The sequence below is a fragment of the Patiria miniata genome, unplaced genomic scaffold, assembly GCF_015706575.1.
Source record: "Patiria miniata isolate m_02_andy unplaced genomic scaffold, ASM1570657v1 HiC_scaffold_9, whole genome shotgun sequence".
Taxonomy (NCBI): Eukaryota; Metazoa; Echinodermata; class Asteroidea; order Valvatida; family Asterinidae; genus Patiria; species Patiria miniata.
The window spans coordinates 15,173,344-15,192,600 of NW_024037076.1; the positions used below are offsets into that span (position 1 = coordinate 15,173,344).

The 19,257-nt window shown below is 41.1% G+C and overlaps 1 protein-coding gene across 6 annotated transcripts in view; it reads left to right on the forward strand.

The window, feature by feature from the left end:
• LOC119721063 (sushi, von Willebrand factor type A, EGF and pentraxin domain-containing protein 1-like) overlaps positions 1-19,257 on the forward strand; it is a 72,775-nt gene that overhangs the window by 25,627 nt on the left and 27,891 nt on the right. For 5 of the 6 annotated variants that reach the window (XM_038190945.1, XM_038190944.1, XM_038190946.1 and 2 more), the window contains 9 exons: positions 3,355-3,445; positions 5,657-5,863; positions 7,162-7,368; positions 9,203-9,376; positions 10,376-10,513; positions 10,638-10,721; positions 11,595-11,828; positions 13,036-13,233; positions 13,929-14,099. In XM_038190945.1, the coding sequence (XP_038046873.1) occupies positions 3,355-3,445; positions 5,657-5,863; positions 7,162-7,368; positions 9,203-9,376; positions 10,376-10,513; positions 10,638-10,721; positions 11,595-11,828; positions 13,036-13,233; positions 13,929-14,099 (1,504 nt within the window). The remainder of the gene's footprint in view (positions 1-3,354; positions 3,446-5,656; positions 5,864-7,161; positions 7,369-9,202; positions 9,377-10,375; positions 10,514-10,637; positions 10,722-11,594; positions 11,829-13,035; positions 13,234-13,928; positions 14,100-19,257) is intronic. The other variant, XM_038190948.1, reaches the window with a different exon arrangement.

The following is a 19,257-nucleotide window of genomic DNA, read 5'->3' on the forward strand; positions in this document are numbered from 1 at the left end:
AGGGCGAGGCAAAATGAAAGTGACCAAATTGGAAAAACAATATTTAAAAAATACGTGGCTCGCTCATATTCATTAAATAAAATTAAACACAGTATATTTTATTGACTAGTAACTGTGAAACTGTCACGTTATTCGCAAAATCCATTTCCAAGTTACGTCTATTTTATATGAAGATCACAACATTCAGCTGTCCACCACTGATCATTTGCTGATTTACGAATGAGTAAAATACAATGAAACATTGACGTTTTCCCACCTCAATGAAATGTAGGAGAACTTGCAAGGGAAAGCATGCCCAAATCGCCATTAATATTTCAGAAAAACATAGATGACTTGTTTTTTGTATGCAAAACACACATTTTGACAGTAAAAATAATGTTGCAGTTGTGATTTAAATGATTAAAATCTTGTTTGTGTTTGAATGCTTGTGTGTAATCTGTAATTCTCACTCGGCTCAATAGCTTCCAATGGCAATCCATGGACAGCTATAAATATTGGTTCTTACATTGTATAACTTCTGATGACGTGGATCAATTTCATCAATCCGTTTTTGGAAATGAGTGGAAAAACATGCTCCTTTAAGGTATACTTCATTGGTGTTTCAAATTTGATTGCTTTTTAAGAAAACAAAAATCATTAATTCGGGTTTCTGTCTTTTTGACTCGCCCTGTAGTAGACAAAGAAAATATCGACACACGTCAAGGATGGACTGAAAACTTCACAAAAGCTTACCAGATTCACGATAAACACAAACAGTGATGCAGATATCTATATATATATATTGATATAAGAGAGAGTTTAACTCGGCCTCCGAGACGATGTTTGCTCATGAAAGGATCCGAGACCGCGGGCTCCCGCGGCGCCAAAATCGTTCCACGTCCGTGGAAAAATACGGAGGGTGTCTTCCGCCGAGTCGGACACTTCGGGTCGTCCTGATTTTCCCGTACGGACCGGCGATCCTTTTCGTCTATTTTTCGTGACTGCATTTTGCGCAGGAATTTTCCGTCGTGTGCGCTTTCACGTTGACTGCCTGGCCGCCCCCCGTGCTGGCTTTTCTGCGAGTCTAGACTGTGCAAGGTCAGCGAGGTCAACGTAGGGGTTTCGTTTACGTGTTCTACTCGGCCGTTCTGCAAAAGCGTTCACTAAATTGTAGTATGGGGTGACCTTGGTAAAATATTTTTTCTCCATGGTGCGTGGCCACCGAGTGCCCCTATTCTTTCATATGCTTCGCTTGCCGCCCCTGCGCCGAGTGCAACGAATCCTCAGAAGGACTACACATTAAGTATGCCTTGCGCGGTCTGACCAATCGAAAGTCTACACTGCGTAGTATTTCCGGGCTATGCAAAACTGTCGATGGCAACGCGTACTGCAGCCTGCTCCACACCCTGGAAACGAGGTTGGGTCTACGGTGCTCGCTATTTGCATGATTTGAAGCACAAGCATGTGAGTGACGTGTATAGTGCTCTGTTGCTTCCATCGTGTGTTAATACAGCTCCATGCTTCCACCAAGGCTGAGCGTTGTGAGTTCGCTGCCCGCCACATGTGTTGCGTTATAATTTCGGGGGCCTGTCTGGGATCAACGAAGGATTGATGCATTGCTTCAAACATCGCGATCTTAAACGCAGTCACACAAAAAATCAACGAAAATGTGTCCGAACCGGCGGAAGACACCCTCCACATTTTTCCACGGACATGGAGCGATTTTGGCGTCGCGAAAGACCGCGGTCTCGGATCGTTTCAGGAGCAAACATTTCTCGGAGGCCGAGTAAAATTTGCTCTTATAATGGTTGACCCAAATTGAATAACAGTTGACTCGACAAGTTCCTCGCAGACAGTCTCGCAAATTGTAAGACGTTCACGTTTACGTTTGTTGAAGAGTCCAATATACTGAAACTTAATTATGACCTTCTTAATCAGCCTTCGCCAGTGTGTACTACGGCAAGCCTTTCAAGTACGTTTTCTCACAAATGCCACTGCCTCACAAAATGCCAATTTAACAGACCAACGGGAACATTTACAGACTGTTGCCATGGTACATAATTATCATGGGCGTCAATCGGTGGGGGACGGGGAACCCCTCCTCCCCCCCCCCCCAAATTTTAAAGCGGTGGAGACTTTTTGGGTCCCCTCCCCCCCACTTTTCTTCCCCAAATAAAAATTGTAGCTACTACATGTATAATGATTCTATTACTCAGAATAGCTGATTCAATGACACCAAACTCGAAAATGATGTTTAAAAGATGATCTTTTGCTAAAAAAAAATTGTTTTAGTGGTCAGAAATTGCCTCAGATCGCATCACAGAAATTGCTTTTCTATAACTTTATGTCTTCTCAACTAAATCCCCCAATTACATTCATCTCCCCACATTTTCATCCCCAACTCTGCGCCCTACCCGATCTGTGATCGGGTAAATCAACGAGGTATCGATGCATTGCTTCAAATATTGTGATCTTTGAACTATGTTGGGTTGGAATAACGAAGAGTGCATAAATAATAATATTGGCGGTTGTTGGCTGTTTGGCCTTGCTTATATTATGGTTGAACCATGCCAACTTGAATAAAATAGTTAAATCGACTTTTTCCTCTCAGGTCTCGCAAATTGTAAGAAGTTCAAGTTTACGTTTGTTGAAGAGTCCAATACTGTACCTTCATAATGACCTTCCTCCATGATTCAGACTATGTAATTTTATGGTAACACACTCAACTTTTCTATTGCAAATGCCACCTTCATGTTTTATTCCATTATGATTTATTGTCACATTAACAAACACGACTGCCTCACAAAATGCAACAGACCAACGGGAAAATTTACAGACAGTTATACATGCCATGGTACATAATTATCATAGGCGCGGTGTCAATCGGTGGGGGACGGGGGACCCCCACCCCAACATTTAAAAGCGGGCACTGAATATCGTTTGGTTCCCTACCCCCACTTTTTCTTCCCCGAATAAAAATTGTAGCCTACTATGATATTCTTTTGCTCAGAACAGCTGATTCAATGACTCCAAACTCGAAAATGATGTTTAAAAGATGATCTTTTGTTTTACTATATCATACGTGGTCAGAAATTGCCTCAGATCGCGTCACCGTAAATTGCTTTTCTATAGCTACATGTCTTCTCAACTAAATCCCCCATTTACAGTTAACTCCCCACACTTTCAACCCCAACACAAATACGCCCTACCCGATCTATGATCGGGTAAATCATGTCAATATATATGGCTGTGCTAGACGTATCGTATCGTAAAATATCCACCATGGAAATTAAAACTAATCAGGATTTTTTTACAGGTTTCATTTTATTTTCTTTCAAAAGCTTTTATGAACTTATTCTTACATTACCATTGCAGATTGTATGCAGTAGATGGTACAGCTTGAACAGTGATGAGGAATACACATGTACCAACGGACAGTGGTCGTTTGATGCAAAGTGTGTAGCAAGTAAGTTTGAAACGGTTTGTCATACATATTTATGAATCATAAATTTAGTATCCTCACTAACAAGGAAGCACATTTCAGGCCAATATTCAGGCTATAGCCTGAATTCATGCTTTTTCATGTTTTTGAAAACCAACTAAGCCATTCCATCCCTTCACAGGTTGGAAAAAATAGATCTCCGCGTAGCACGCATAGAAGAAGAAGAAAAAAGAAAGTTGCATGCAGTGCTCCATAGCAATCCCCATTCTAGCTCGATACATGTGTGTATGAATTGAAAGCTCGAAGTAGACAAACATGTACACATCATGTGTTGTATTGCAATGTGGTGGTGTATAGCAGTTGTTTTTTGCATGTCGGCCATCTTTTACATGTCAATTTTTTCTGGCATCCCTGATAAAACTCAGGGAATATATTTTCATGGTGTGGCATCCAGATCCTAGTGTCCACATGAGTCCCCATCTCAGACTATTATAAGAGAAATACGAGACACTTGCCATCGTGTCACACACACAAACACCCAGTCGTGTTCACACCGTCGATCGTGGACGTCCTATTGTCCCTCTTTTGTTTGTACTAACTTTTCAGGAAGAGTTTCTTAGGTTTTGTCCACGGCCCCAATCGCGTACGTATGCTGGGAATGGTGGACGATATTGTTCTCTTTTGTTGTCTTGCATTTTTCGTCCACGGTTTGAATAGAACATGTGCTAGCACGTTGTTTATGGTGGATTTTCTTTTGTTCCTCTTCCCTTTTCCTTTGTTTGTACTCTTTTAAGCAACAGCTCTCATTAGTTTTGTACACGATTTTCAACCGAAGAGTCCTCAATTCGGTTTCTGTCCTCGATTCATCGATGATGTTGCACGTGTGTGCCCTCGATTTACGCCATAAACACGCACACCCACACTTAGCATTTGGGGTTTATGGGGTACCACTATTGTTCAACCCTAATTCCCTCCTTTTGTTCTCCTTTGTCCCCTTAGAAATCTCAGAATACATAGCGTTACGGCTATGGGGTACTACAATTTCTAAGGACAGACTTGCGGGGTACCATTATCCCTATTGTTGCCTTTGTTCCCGGTACCCCATAAGTGCCAATATGTAAGAGCACCCAAGTGTGTATTTGCCTGCAATCGGGGACCCCCTATTGTCCCTCTTTTGTTCATATTTGAACTTTTTAGGAAGACCTCCCATCATGCCCATATGTTTTGTACACGAATCCCAATTAGGGACCTCTGAGAATTGGGGACCCTATTGTCCTCTATTGTTCAACGTTCCCTATTGAATGCAGAAACAAACTCACCCACACACACACGTGTGTAAATGCCGGCAATCGTGGACGCCCCATTGTCCCTAATCCTCTTTCCTTTGTTTGTACTCTAACTTTTTAGCGACAGCTCTCATTGGTTTTGTACACGATTTGAGATCGTGGACGTTCGGTCAATCGTGGACGTATTGTTTGCGCCCCAATTCTTTTGTCCTACGTCCACGATTGCTGGTGTTTACACACGCACACACACACCCACGTGTGTAAATGCCGGCAATCGTGGACGCCCCATTGTCCCTAATCCTCTTTCCTTTGTTTGTACTCTAACTTTTTAGCGACAGCTCTCATTGGTTTTGTACACGATTTGAGATCGTGGACGTTCGGTCAATCGTGGACGTATTGTTTGAGCCCACATTCTTTTGTCCTACGTCCACAATTGCCGGTGTTCACACACGCACCCACACACAGAAATGGGCTGTTCTGGAATATATTAGTCCCTCCCACTTTGCAAGTTTTTCAGACATGTGGATGGGCAGTCCAGACTGTGATTGGTCAAAACATCATGGGACAGGGCTTGACCCTAACTCCCTAGCATGATTTACTAGGAACCATACCCATCCTGGCAAATTCCAACACTATATGGGAAACTGCACACACATATGTCTGACTTTGATTCTGGTGTGTCAACCCAATTTAAAAGACTGTCACTTCAGGGGTACTGTTCCCGTCCTTACAGATTCCAACAAAACATGCCGTTGGGGTTTGATGGGTGCAGTTCTGTTAGGGTTAATCAACCCTAGATCTAAACTTTGTTAGCAAACCAATTACAAAACTTTAGGAAACTTCATTTTTTAAAACTGATTTAGCTTCAGATTCAGATCTGGACTTGACTATGTTGTGTGTTTGTGGCATATTAACAGAACTGTTTTTTCCAACTTCTTTATTTTCACAGCACCCTGTTCCAAGCTACCAGAACTACTGAATGGACTTATTGTATATGACCCAGAGTTGGTGAATCAGTCCCTGCCCACCGTCCCTCATGAAACACGGGCTACATACACATGTCTGTATGGCTTTGAACTGCAGGGAATGCACAGAAAACCGCAGTGTTACTATGGCACTTGGTATTATAAAACATCAGAGCCAGTCTGTTCACCAAGTAAGTCTTCCCAGGGATATCTTCTACTTAATAATGCCAACATTGACAACGTTTGACCAAACAGAGCTGACTGTGTGGCACAAATGGTGACGGACAGTAGCCATAAAGGCAAATGGTTTTCCTGATGAGTTGCTTCAAAGTTTTTTTCCAAAATGGCCCACTCACACATTTAGCTTTCTAGGTTGAAAAATACCTTTTTCCAAAGTCAACATTCTCCAATAACTTCATAAATCACTGGTGAAATTTCACTTCCAGTTGCGTTAATTTTTTGGGGGGAGAAACTGCTTTCCACATTGTGAAACTTGCAGAACTTTGCACCATTATTTTGACTGCACTTGTAGTAGGCACATTTGAAGGCCTAGGTAGAAATATGCTGCAGTGGAATGCACCCCTCGCCCTAATTTGTTTATGGCACTGCTCATCGATTGGCGGAAACAGTGTGTTAACTATTGCATGTATTGACTCCATTCACAAATAAGTAACCCCCTCAGCTGTGGACAGTAAGGTCTTAAGGCACCGGCATTGCATGACATTATTGGTCCATCTTGTGTGAAAACAGGGACGGTGAAATTAGACAAAATAAATTAGTTTCTCACAAGGAAAATGTTACTTTTTTAAACTAAGATACAAAACATGTAGGTATAGGTCACTAGTGTCTCGTACCAGACTGTACAATGTACACATCTCTTTGCATCATCCATTTGCAACACCTACATTTACACACTGATGGCTGTAGCCAAGGGCGGATCCAGAACACAATTTTTGGGGGGGGCCAAAAAAAAATTTGGTCCCCCAAAAAGTGGGTCAAAAAAATTACGGCGTGGGGTTCGGGGCCCACTTCAGGGCCCCCAAATTTTTTTTGGATTCTAGATGCTGTGTGGTGCGATCTGAGGCAATTTCTGACCACTTTAACCAATGTTTTTTTGAGGAAAAGATGGTGGTGTACTCATTGCTTGCCTTTATTGCGATGTCACATAAAAAAAAAAAAAAAATTGGTTTCGTTTTCGGGGGGGGGGGGGGGGGGGGGGGGGCATGGCCCCCTTTGCCCCCCCCCCCCCGGATCCGCCCTTGGCCGTAGCAAATTCATCTAGCACAGTTTTAAAAAAAATTGTGAAACAGAATCTGTTATTATTTGATCTGAAACAGTGGATTATGGTCGTATGCCATTTCCAAAAGGTTTGATTGCTTTTTTTTATTACTTCAGAGGAGGATTGGAAAATCTTTGTCCATTACAATGGTAACCCTTTCAACAACAACAAAAAAGAGTAAAAAGTCCTTATTTCCCCAAATTACTTCAGAGTTGTGCAGTCAAGACAACTTGGAGCACGGCAGCGTACGTTACACTAAGAACAATGAAGAATTCAATGTCCGGGACCAAGACCCCCATCATGGTGTTTCCAGGACTTTTAAATGCAGCCGCGGTTACAGTCTGGTCTCAGCCAAGACAGAAGCATCAGTATGTGTAGATGGGGTGTGGAATACGACTCTTCCAGCATGTGGGCCAGGTAAAACAATTTTATATGCTTTTGTTTTTCGACCAGTGTTGAATGCTTTGAATCGGTACATCTTTTTACTTCAAAAAAATTCTCGACTTCCTAAACTTTGGGCACCCAACGGTTAGGTCTTAAACATGTCAAGAAAGTCGGTGCAATTGGCCATGTCAAATTATAAGACAAAAAAAATTACTTCAATATAAGAACTTTGGTTAATATGTGCCAAAAAAAACCAGGTAAATATTTGAAACACTTTATTTTATGTATGCTAGTCCGGACACTTTAAAGGGAAAATACAACATTTGCAAACATCAAAAAATAAAACTACCAAATCATTTTGAAATACCTTGCTGGACTGTTAGTGAATGACAGTGTAAAGCATCCTGTAAAATCATGGCACCTGGTATAATCTCATTTTCAAGAAAAACAGCTCTGTTTCTTCTTATATGGAGTCAGGGAACCAGACTACAGGAAAATGATTGTTTTCTTGGTTTTTATACCATTTTCGAACCCAAAACCTCAAAAAAGTCAGTGTAACTATATTTGCTATATATTTCCAACCCCCCAATTTCATCCATTTCTTAAAATTACAGCAAAAGCAAATGATGTATATTCCCTTTAAGACTTCCTATGCTTGTTTGCTAGGAATCTTTATGAATTCGACACACTGCTACTGTAAACTAACCATTGGCACCTTCCTACATGTACTCTTAACTGTCAAGCCTATAGACCTCATCCGAATTACTTGGCTATGACTGGAAATTACACATCGGCCTTTGAAAGCAGCTGCAGTCACTTCCCATAGACCCGTGTGTTATATCCAGCTCTAGCCAGGTAATTCAGACAAGGCCCTAGACTGGAGTACATTGCTCAATCCTCCAACAATCCTCCAGGCTGATAATCAAGGATAGAGGGTATTTTATGAAAGAAATTTAAAGCTAGAGTCCATCATTTGCAGCCATCCGAAAAGTAACTGGCGTAATTATTGTTGAAAAACAAACTTGGTTGAAAGATAGTAAAGGAACTAAGCTCCCTGTGAAATTATTCTTTCTGGGAAGCTGTCATTTTGAAGTAATCAACGAAAGAAGGCATTTCCAACGGTGATTCTTAAGAAGCACCGTAGGAAAATTTAAATTAGTAGTTCGTTTTGTTATTCGGCGCAGCGCGCACAAGTATTGGAACGACGCACACGCGCGCGCAAATGTTATAATTCGTCGGATCAGTGCGCGACGTCGCGTATAGCTGCAATTCAAAACAATTCAAAACATGATTCAGTAACTTTTTATTTGAAATTGAGATCTTAGAATGCTGTTTTTCTCGGAATGTACAGCTGAAGCTTAAGCTGAAACTTCATCAGGTTAGTTGCTCAGTATCCTTCATTAGATTTTGAACTCTTTTGTTGCTTCAAACGAACAAAATGCACAAATTACAAATGATGGACTGTAGCTTTAATGTTAATAGTAAATATGCACATTTAAAAAAAAATATGCCGGAATTGTTTACCTTTACGGAGATATTTATGAAATGAAAAATTGCCTTGCTGAAGTATATGTGATGCGATCAAGCTAAATGAGTCGTTTGTCGGGAATTTTCATTTGGAGATTCAGGCCAAATTAGGGCCACTTCATCACATCACTTCATCACATCTCTTGGTGTTCTGACTTCCATAATTTTTGAACTAAAGATGGTATCAGCATGCGGTTTTCACAGCAGTAATGCTGAGATTGTGCCCTTTTCAAATCTGTAAAAAAAAAATTACCAGGGTCGACAAACAACTCATTTAGCTTGATCGCATCACATAACGTAGGAACTCAAAAAGTGCTTATTTTTGTGTCTTTTCCTAAAGATTCTTGCTCCAGACCAGCTGTTGCCGCTAGTAACGTGGAGGTGCAAAGCTTGGGGCATGGCGGTACGGCCCGTGTTACATGTGACCAGGGCCTGAAACCAAGTGTTGGAAATGGTGGTCTACATTGCCATGCTGGGCATTGGGTACCAGAGGGCATAATGTGCATTAGCAGCGGTAAATTGCCTCATTTCCTTGCACCAGAGGGTGTTTAGTCTAGCGCTGTATTTTTAGCGTACATGCATTTTTAATTTACTTCACACAAAACCCGATGTTGTAGTGAATTTTACTCAGTTGTTAAAACATAGTAGACCAATGTTTCGACAAGTTACTGCCATAACAGCACAGGCAAATTTCCTACTACAGTTTATCATGTAGGAACATGCTGTGTTGCGAGTCTTGTTGACTGGGTGCAAAGTGGGAGGGAGTGTTGTCAAATCTTGATTGGTCCATACAAAAATACAAACTACCCACTGATGAACTTATATTTCCCTTTAATATTGGTTTTGCCCTATCTTTGCGAATTCTCAGTGCGAACATTTGTCAGGGCGTCAGAAGTTTGCATTGATGTTTGTGTGTGCGCTGAGTATGCTTAGGCCTTTAGGCTGTTGCGACATCCAAGGGCTGCAATAACATCACAGCAAAAGTGCTCCGAGTTGTCACAAAATAGCGGTAGAAATAGCAAAAATAGTGCACGTAAAAAGAGTGTCTTGTTATTTTTCATTCATTTTATACAAGTAGGTTTAGGAATGGACATTTTCCTGTAGTAAGTTTTTGTGTAAAATAAAGGAATGAAGTCGAGTCCATCACAAGTAATTCATGAGTCACAAGAAACAATGGATGATCAATAACAAAGGAATGCCTTTGTCAAAGCTCATTTGAATGGCGTGTGAGTGGAGTTGGGACTGGAGGACTTGTGATGGACTTGCAGGGACTTATGAAGAACTCGGCTACATCCCTGGTACTTACATCAGTGGTAACTACAGGGGGTGCATGTGCGCCTCACCCCAGCGGAGGTCCATGCCCCCCGGGAGCCCCACCCCCATGTACAATCTTGAATTGCACAAAAAACAATATATCAGTTGCCTTCAGTGCCCCCTACAAGTAACCCTAGTTATGCCACTGACTAACATACATTTTATGGACTCATGTGCTCTTTCTGTGTCACTGCAAAAGATGCGTCATCCAATGTAGCATATGGAAGACCAGCATCGCAAAGCCCAAGATCTGATGAATCTAACAGACAGCAAGCAAGCTTAGCAGTGGATGGAGATAGGACCACAGACAGTGAACATGGCAGCTGCACTACTGCAGGTAAGCTAAAGCTTATTATAAGTCATGCAACAGAAAGCAACAATGGTTAAAAAAGGGGCCTGTTGAACATCCTGATTTCATCTGTATTTTGTTTTTGTGTGATTTTTTGGGCTAATTTTTGCAGGGAAATCTGGAAGGCAAGTTTTCTGGGAGGTAGATTTGCAGGCTACATACAGGATAGAATACGTGGACATCTATTCCAAGCGCAGTAAGTATGGAAAAGTAACTTTCAGGACCTACATGCGAAGGCATTGTACTAGAAACTTTGAATTACTGTTAAAAATTCTTTAGTCGGTAGTCTTTTGATGGACTGCAGATAAAAGCCAGATGTTCGATCCACGATGTCCAATACCACCAAACAGTGCATACCTGCCTACCAACATGTGCAGCAAGTGCACAATTGTTTGTAATGCTCAATCTACATAGCTGCTCAACTTATTTATTATACAACTTGTACAAAGACGATCTTTGTTTTTGAAATGGCTGTTAGTGGTTACATTGTATGACCACAAACTAGTCATACTACAAGCTCCATCTACCACTTTTTTTGCGAGGGAGTAAACGACAAGTTTGCAATTTTTCTCAAGAACTAATCTGTCAATTGTACCCACCTTCATAAGTGAGATCATCTGAGATCATCTGATTTTTGATTTGTAAGCTGTAAAGTTATGCCATCTACAATAATGGACTTATGTCATTGTTCAAAGTTTTCATTTAAAGTTTTTTAAATCCACTGCTTGGCTACCAGCTGAAGGAAGAAACTACTAATTGAATTGAATGACCTTAGAGCAATTTTTAACGCATGACTAATTCTAAGAATACTTAGAATTTATGTGCTGCTTCAACAGGTACATGTAAGGCACCTTACCTGTACCGACCTGTTGTTACCCATGGACAATGCCATTAGCATTATGCCATCCAGGGGAATAAACACTTTTTGAATGATATATTGCTAAAAATCCCAAGATATAAAACACCTGAATGATGAGTCATACCAGCTTGATCATATTTCATTTGTTATTTTACTTGTTCTTAACCATGCTCTAAATGTGGATATCATACTTGTGTTTTTATTCTCTAGAACCCAAACTGATAGGTGCAACAGTCCAAGTCGGATACCCTGATGCCGCAAGAGAGTCGTACAGTCAATGTGGTCTCACAATAAGTTCCCAGATGGCAAGAGGTCGTCAGCCCAGAGTGCGAGTGGATTGCAACCGCGAGCTGATTGCTGGGCAAATCATCAGGATCGAGCTGCAGGAATCTGACAAATTAAGTCTGTGCGAAGTAGAGGTGTTTGCTACTGGTCCCATTGCAAGTAAGTCAAGCTTTCTTGAGCTGTTTGCCACCCAAATTCTCGCTCTTGTTGTCCAATTCTGGTTGGTTAGTCTGGATATTGTCAGGAGTTCTTGCCATTGGGTCGGTTGTACCACAAACCAACAAAGCCCATTAAATGTCAGTCACAGCGCGCGGTGAGGTATCTCTGTTCAGTTTATGCGTGGGATACAAAAGTTGATCACAATAATGTCATATTCAAGATAATGTACCTGGGGAACATGATTGAGTCTTCAGTAGCAATTGAACTGCTGAAAATATGTAATGGAAGTTTTCACGCAGGGTTTCAGGGTGCCTGACCTACCCCGTATAAGAGAATGTACAGTTGGGGTGATCACTCTGATTTTTTAGGCAGTTTGAGCAAATGAACTTGGTCAATACAGTGGAGTGTCGCTATACCAAACACCGCTATATCGAACATTCGGCTATACTGAACATCGTCCTTGGCTCCCGATTTTTATGTACAAAATGTACATTGTTGTTGAAAAATGTCAACAGAAAGCGACAAGTGGCTATTATTTCCCCAAGGAATAGAAGGGGAAGGCCACCTATTCCCTCTTTTCACACTCCACCATTGGGCATGCACAGCCTCGATCTGGCAACTTTATACACAATAAAAATAGCCGGTTCAGTGATCTGAACCCCGACACAGAAATCACTGAACCAGCTATATTATGTGTAAAGTTGCCAGATCGAGGCTCAGCATGCCCATGGCGGAAGTGTGAAAAGAGCGCATTGCCACCGGAGCACCAGCAGGTTAAAATTGCTCTACCAAACGATCCCTATTTTAGTTATTACAAAGAGTTTCTGTGGATCAGGCGATGTTCATTGTAGCGGCGTTTCACTGTATTAAAACAAAGTTAATGAGTTTTAAAATAAGGACCCATGGAGTTTTTTTTTAAATACAAGCTGGCTTTAATTATCAGGTATGTCATCTTTAAGTTCAGAACAACTAATGAAATTAACAGTGGATGAAGATGTTTTTGAGCCAGAAGCTGCCCCTTGTGTCAAACTCTCCTTGTTGCAAAGTGCTGCCCCAGATCTGATTTTGCCCTTCCAAAAGATGGTTCACAGTGCAATAGATGAAACGCTGAATTCATGCAGGCCTGATTCACGTGACCATTTTTCTACCAATGTAAGTTTTCATTTTTTACATCATGTCCACTGCCATTTCAACTTAATTTGTCCAGCATGTAGGATCCCTCACATCGCCGGTATGAGACAAACACTAGAAGGTGATGGTGGGGTGCCGCTTACAAACGCTCAAGTTCCTCCAGGAACAGGCATTGCCTATAACTGTGAGACAGGCTACCAGCACAATGGAGCTGTGGATAACCTGTGCAGAGGGGACGGTACATGGGCTAGACAGCTTCCTACTTGCGATGCAGGTAATGCAGTACATGTATCATACAGCCACATTATCTGAATATAACTTTGTTTCGGATTGGATTGTCAGTATAAGCTCTCTGAGGTAGTGGAGGTTGAAAAAGCCTAGGGACATTATTTGCCAATTTCAAATACTGAGGGGAGCTAATATTTATGTTTCATAAAACCTTGGTTCACTATACCTCATACATTTTCACTTGCCATTATTTTGCAGTTTCAGGAAAAGAAACACAATATGACCACTGCAAAATGTGTGTGCGGTTGTCCGTGCAGGAGAATGCTCCAGTGATGAACACCCCTTATCAAAATTTTTACAATTGCTCAATAATGCGTATATGCAGTCGACTATTGCATCCATAGGCAACCTGTTCAATAGTGGACTGTGCATGCCTTTTTCCACCTGCTTGGATCCTGTGTTCTTATGATCTTTGACACAGGTCAATATGTTAATATGTACATACTCACAATTATACACTGCAGTTCATGTGTACATACGTGTACATGTAACATGGACTTGTGAACTAGCCACATGTAGGTCAGTATACAGTGAAGGTAGAATCATCAAATTTGTAAGTTATAATCATCAGCTTCACAAGCTTTGAGGGTGTTACCTGTCATATACGTGAATTATATGAGATCTCCAGTTTGAAAATGTCATTGTTTAGTAACTTTCTTTGTTTTTTATTTACATTTTTAGCTGATTGTGAGGTTTCTGACCCATTCAATGGTGAGCTTGATCAACGGATCAGAAGTATCCGGCACAACAGTGAGCTTGCTTACTCTTGTAATGATGGATATGAGAAGGAGAATAAGGTGACTCGTTGTGAGTTGGGGGAGTTGACCCCAGGCCCACCAAAGTGTGTCCACCGTAAGTATAGTTTTATAATTATTTAGTTCAGTTTAAAAGTATCCAGATAAATTTATATAAAATTAATGATGATCCATTTACACTAATATTTCAAATATAAAAAAACCGATGTAAACACATGATGAGAAGTACAAGTAACTTAAAAAGGAATTATTTATAAATGTAATTAAACAGTATGGACATGAAGTAGGGACCGTACACGAACCGGCAGACACCGATCTGCGCAGGTGACACGCAACAGTGAACAACTTTTTTCTAAGTTGCCGCACGATCGTCCTCCGGGTTTACACTGATCAGAAGGTATACGTGGCGATTTCCACATGTTTTTGATCGTCATCCTAATTTTCATTCGTCAACAATAATGTGTCAAAAATACTGGGAAAAAGTCGCAAATGTTTAAGCCGAAATAGTCCATCTCAAAATGGGACTCAACTTCAGACTGATTTTTTACATATAAGGGGCTTTTGCCTTTTTAATCAAATCTAAAAATGGAAAGAGCGATATATTATTTAGTAAAAACAGTCAAATTTAGATTCAAAACTTGCCCTAAACTGGACCTTCAAGTGATAGTTTTGGCGACGCGACAGAATTTGACTGCCACAAAATGCAGCTACATGCAATAGTTAAGGTGCAGCGGAACAGGTAAACTTCAAATAAAATCAGTTATTGGCCCAGTTTTGTTCCCCTGTCGCGCACCGCACTATGCCAGCGTGGACAGCTACCGCATACCGCGCCGTCCCACGGTACGATGTATGTGCATACAATATGGCTATTCCCGGATAGTATAGTGACTTGTCTGCAAGTCTAGGGGACAGACCGTGCACGCGCAGCAGGGTTCTCCCCCGGATTTTTCAAGACTGTGGGGCTTTTAATGTTGGATAATGACTATCCCAGAACGCGAGCGCGAAGCGCGAAGCCCCTTACGGCGTGGGTTTTACGTGCTCTCTGGTGCATTCTGGCATATTTTGAAAGATCCCATGGATGAATTTAAATGTTATTTTTAGCGTTTCATTTTTTACCAGAAAACCTCAATGATCAGTAGTTCACTGTTCTTTTCAAGTTGTAAACACAAAATGACAAAAGGAGTCAATGCAGTTTGAAAGACAGAAAGGAATATATATTTTATTCCAAACTTAATCCAGTATGCTGAGATACAAAATAAGAGTATACATAACAAAAAAAATAACGGCACAATTGCAGAATACCCCGCCACTCAATCTATCCACCTCGTAGCCGGCTACGGAGTCACGGTTGATTGCCCTCAATAAACCTTCTCAGCGCTACTTGTGTACTATGCGTCGTGCTTCACTGCACTCCCACTCCGTATCCGCGTAGCCGCCAACAGGGTAGTTGGTTTGGACTTAAAAATTTTTCAGCAACTCCCATTCCTTTTGTGTTGCTTCGTTCTCAAGCATATTCAAGGGGACTCCCACACCGTATCCGCGTAGCCGGCAACAGGGTGGTTGGTTTGGACTTAGAATTTTTTCAGCAACTCCTATTTCTTTTGTGTTGCTTCGTTCTCAAATAATGAACCCCCACTCAGTATCTGCGTAGCTGGCATGGACTTGAATTGTTTCTTTTCCGTGATTCCAACCGCGTAGTTAGAGATTTTAGGGGTGTATTTCCGAGTGGCGGGGTATTCTGCAAATACTCCTAAATAACATTTGATTTCTGTATTAAATGTAAACTGTCAAGCAGATTACTGGTTTGGAAGAAACAAAAGCAAACAAGGACAACCTGATTAATGAATTCTGATGTCATAATGTTGAATATCTGTGAAAGTTACACAAGTGAGAGGTCCTGTTCAATGGATTGCCATAAGTGTGTGCTATTGGAAATTGCAGATGCATGTAATGATAAACTGATGCACTTTATAGTTAAATAGGTTTCATCCCACACACACACAATACAAACACTGTGTATTATCTTGCTCCGCCATTGATCGAAAGTAAGAAGAGATTAATGGTTTTTTTATTGTTGGCGGCCATTGTCATGCTTGCTGTTTCTCTGTCACGATCGACCGTTCGATCATACATGTAGGTTGTTCAGCGCACGCACATACCATACATGTGGGAGCGAGCTTTATGTTCTAATTTGGAATCTACGTTGAACAGCATGGTTTCGCTGGTTTTCGTCTTGGTAGAGGAGTCGTATGACACGTGAGCACCAGTTTGTTAAAATACACACAGTACAAGGATAGAGCTAGACTTGTCCCCTGTCTAACAAGCTCTGTCCATTAGGGCTGAGTCAATTCGAATAATTGAATATTCAAATATTCGACCTTCCAATCGATCGAATATTCGAATATTCGGTTATTTGGCCATTCCAAATTCCCTCAAAAGCAAAAATATGCCATACATGTACATGTAGTCAACGTACGTGCGCACTTCAGCATGCCATGCATGATTTCTTCACAGGTAAGTCAGGTATTTGACAACAATCAGTTGTTCTTCAGTCAGTAATTTAAAGATTAACAATAACCAGAGAAGCTAGAGTGAAGGATTCCTTGTTTGCATGGGGGACGTATTAAGCCGTGAACCCCAAACAAGGCGGGTGGCGTCAGCTATTGTGACTCTCCGACCCTTAACTCGCAAACAGGAACCGAGCATATCTATTACTGGAAGCTTCTTGAAGTCTACAAAATGGTGTACTTCCTAGTCACAGTATTGAGGATAAAAAAAATCACTTTTATAATAATAAGTCGCACTTTTGTCACCAAGAATTGAGGAAATGATTTTATATCATTTTAAATTGTTGACTGCTGTTAACCCCCTCGAGACGCATAGGTGCTATGCGCCCCCAGGTGTTAAAAATGGCATATTCCACATCACAGCATTCAACAATTGTTAAATATATAAAAATACTTATTTTAAGTAAGTGAATATACATGTACATGTAAGGCCAATAACAACAACTGTTTTGTTGCCCTCACATGAAAAATATCAGGATTGGTCGGTAGATCTCTTTCTTTTTTTGAGAGAGGCGGGAGGGGTTAAGGGAATACATAGTACACACAATAGCTTACCCTTTCTTCTTAATGAAGAATACCTGGTTAGAATATGATGCGACATAACGACCGACATATCCGACAAAACACAATCAGTATTGTACTTATGGAATAAATCAGAAAAATTACCATTTAAACATATGTTGGCAACGTAACTGAACAATTACTTTGTTCCCAACATCACTGTCATGGACACCGCGTAGCCATCCATCTTGGCTATCGTGACCGCACATGCGCACAAGCTTAGTGTACAAAGTGAATAGCGGGTACCAACAGCCCATATTTTTAAAAAGTGATTTCTCAGAAGATTGATTTTCGTTATTTATTGCGTCATGATATTTCTTTTAATTTTTTTTTTTTAAATTACCGTTGACGATAAGACGCAATAATTGTCAAGCTGGACTAAAAAAACCTGATACTTCGGCAGCTGCAATACCACAAAGGCATTTGAAGTTCTGCTAACGCTGCCGTGTTTGCGGTTATCTTTGTGTATATAGTGTCTGGACGGAAAGTTCAACAATGTTTTACACATGGGAATGTTTTGACGGTCGTGACAAAAAAAACTGGTCTGATAATTGTTTCTCCGTGATTGTTTGAGAGATTTGAAATCTACATCATCATGCGTAATTTTTGCCAAAACATAGTTCTCAAGAATATCAGCAACAAGGAAAAACATGTCAATCTATGACCGCCAAAACTACAGGCTTCAGTCATGGAGCAAGATTCCATGCTATTTGCATGCGAGGTGCACGTGCAAAGGGAACGGACATGCCTGGATTCACATGCGATGCTGAGCCGTCCGATCAAGGGAAATTGAGAGAGAAAAATATTTTAAAGAAAGCGCAATAAAAAAGCTACGATTTCTCATCGTGGGGAAAACTCTTGTCCGATTTACCGTAAAGCGAAAGCCCCCGAATACACCTGCGTCATGTGCGTGGCCATACATGTCAGCCTGCTGGGTCCATAGATCCACAAGCACAAGTCGTGACACGTGCTTTTTCCCACACACTGCATGGATCGAGCTTATTGGCCATCTAAAAAGGCGCTCAAAACATTTCCCATTCATGTTTTGGTATGATTGGTCCATTCGTTGTGAAGGTCGCAGCACCAACAACTTCATACTACAGCCTCCACAATTGCGCATGCCTAACATATGATTATTAGAATGACCAATCACGACCCATGTGCTATAACCACCATGGGTGGTGTTTGCATAGTATCCAGCAGAAGCAGAAGCAGGAGTATGATTATTTTTATAGGTGTCTGATTTTTGCATGACACCCGCAAAGCACGAAGGAGTCGCTGGTGGCCGGTAGGGCTGAGTCAATTCGAATAATTGAATATTCGAATATTCGACCTTCCAATCGATCGAATATTCGAATATTCGGTTATTTGGCCATTCCAAATTCCCTCAAAAGCAAAAATATGCCATACATGTACATGTAGTCAACGTACGTGCGCACGTCAGCATGCCATGCATGATTTCTTCACAGGTAAGTCAGGTATTTGACAACAATCAGTTGTTCTTCAATATCAGTAATTTAAAGATTAACAATAACCAGAGAAGCTAGAGTGAAGGATTCCTTGTTTGCATGGGGGACGTATTAAACCGTGAACCCCAAACACGGCGGGTGGCGTCAGCTATTGTGACTCTCCGACCCTTAACTCGCAAACAGGAACCGAGCATATCTATTACTGGAAGCTTCTTGAAGTCTACAAAACGGTGTACTTCCTAGTCACAGTATTGAGGATAAAAAGATCACTTTTATAATAATAAGTCGCACTTTTGTCACCAAGAATTGAGGAAATGATTTTATATCATTTTAAATAAACTTATTCTCAACAACCAAAAACTCCAAGAAAAAAACCTATGATATTTAATGTCTTTATTCAATGAAATATGGGTCTTTGAATTGTAAATGCATATTTAAGTTTATGCAAATAATGGGCGTGGGCGCGGCATACACACGCCCCAGCTTGACACGTGCAAAGCAGTATTTCCTTGTTTGCCCACAGGGGATGTATTATAAGCTGTGTACCCAAAACACGAAGGGTGACATTTCAGGAAAAAAAAAAAAAAATCGCCAGCCGAGCTCCGGCGGGCGCATTGTTGGAGGGCTAATTAGGGCACAGGTGCGCTGACCCGGTTCC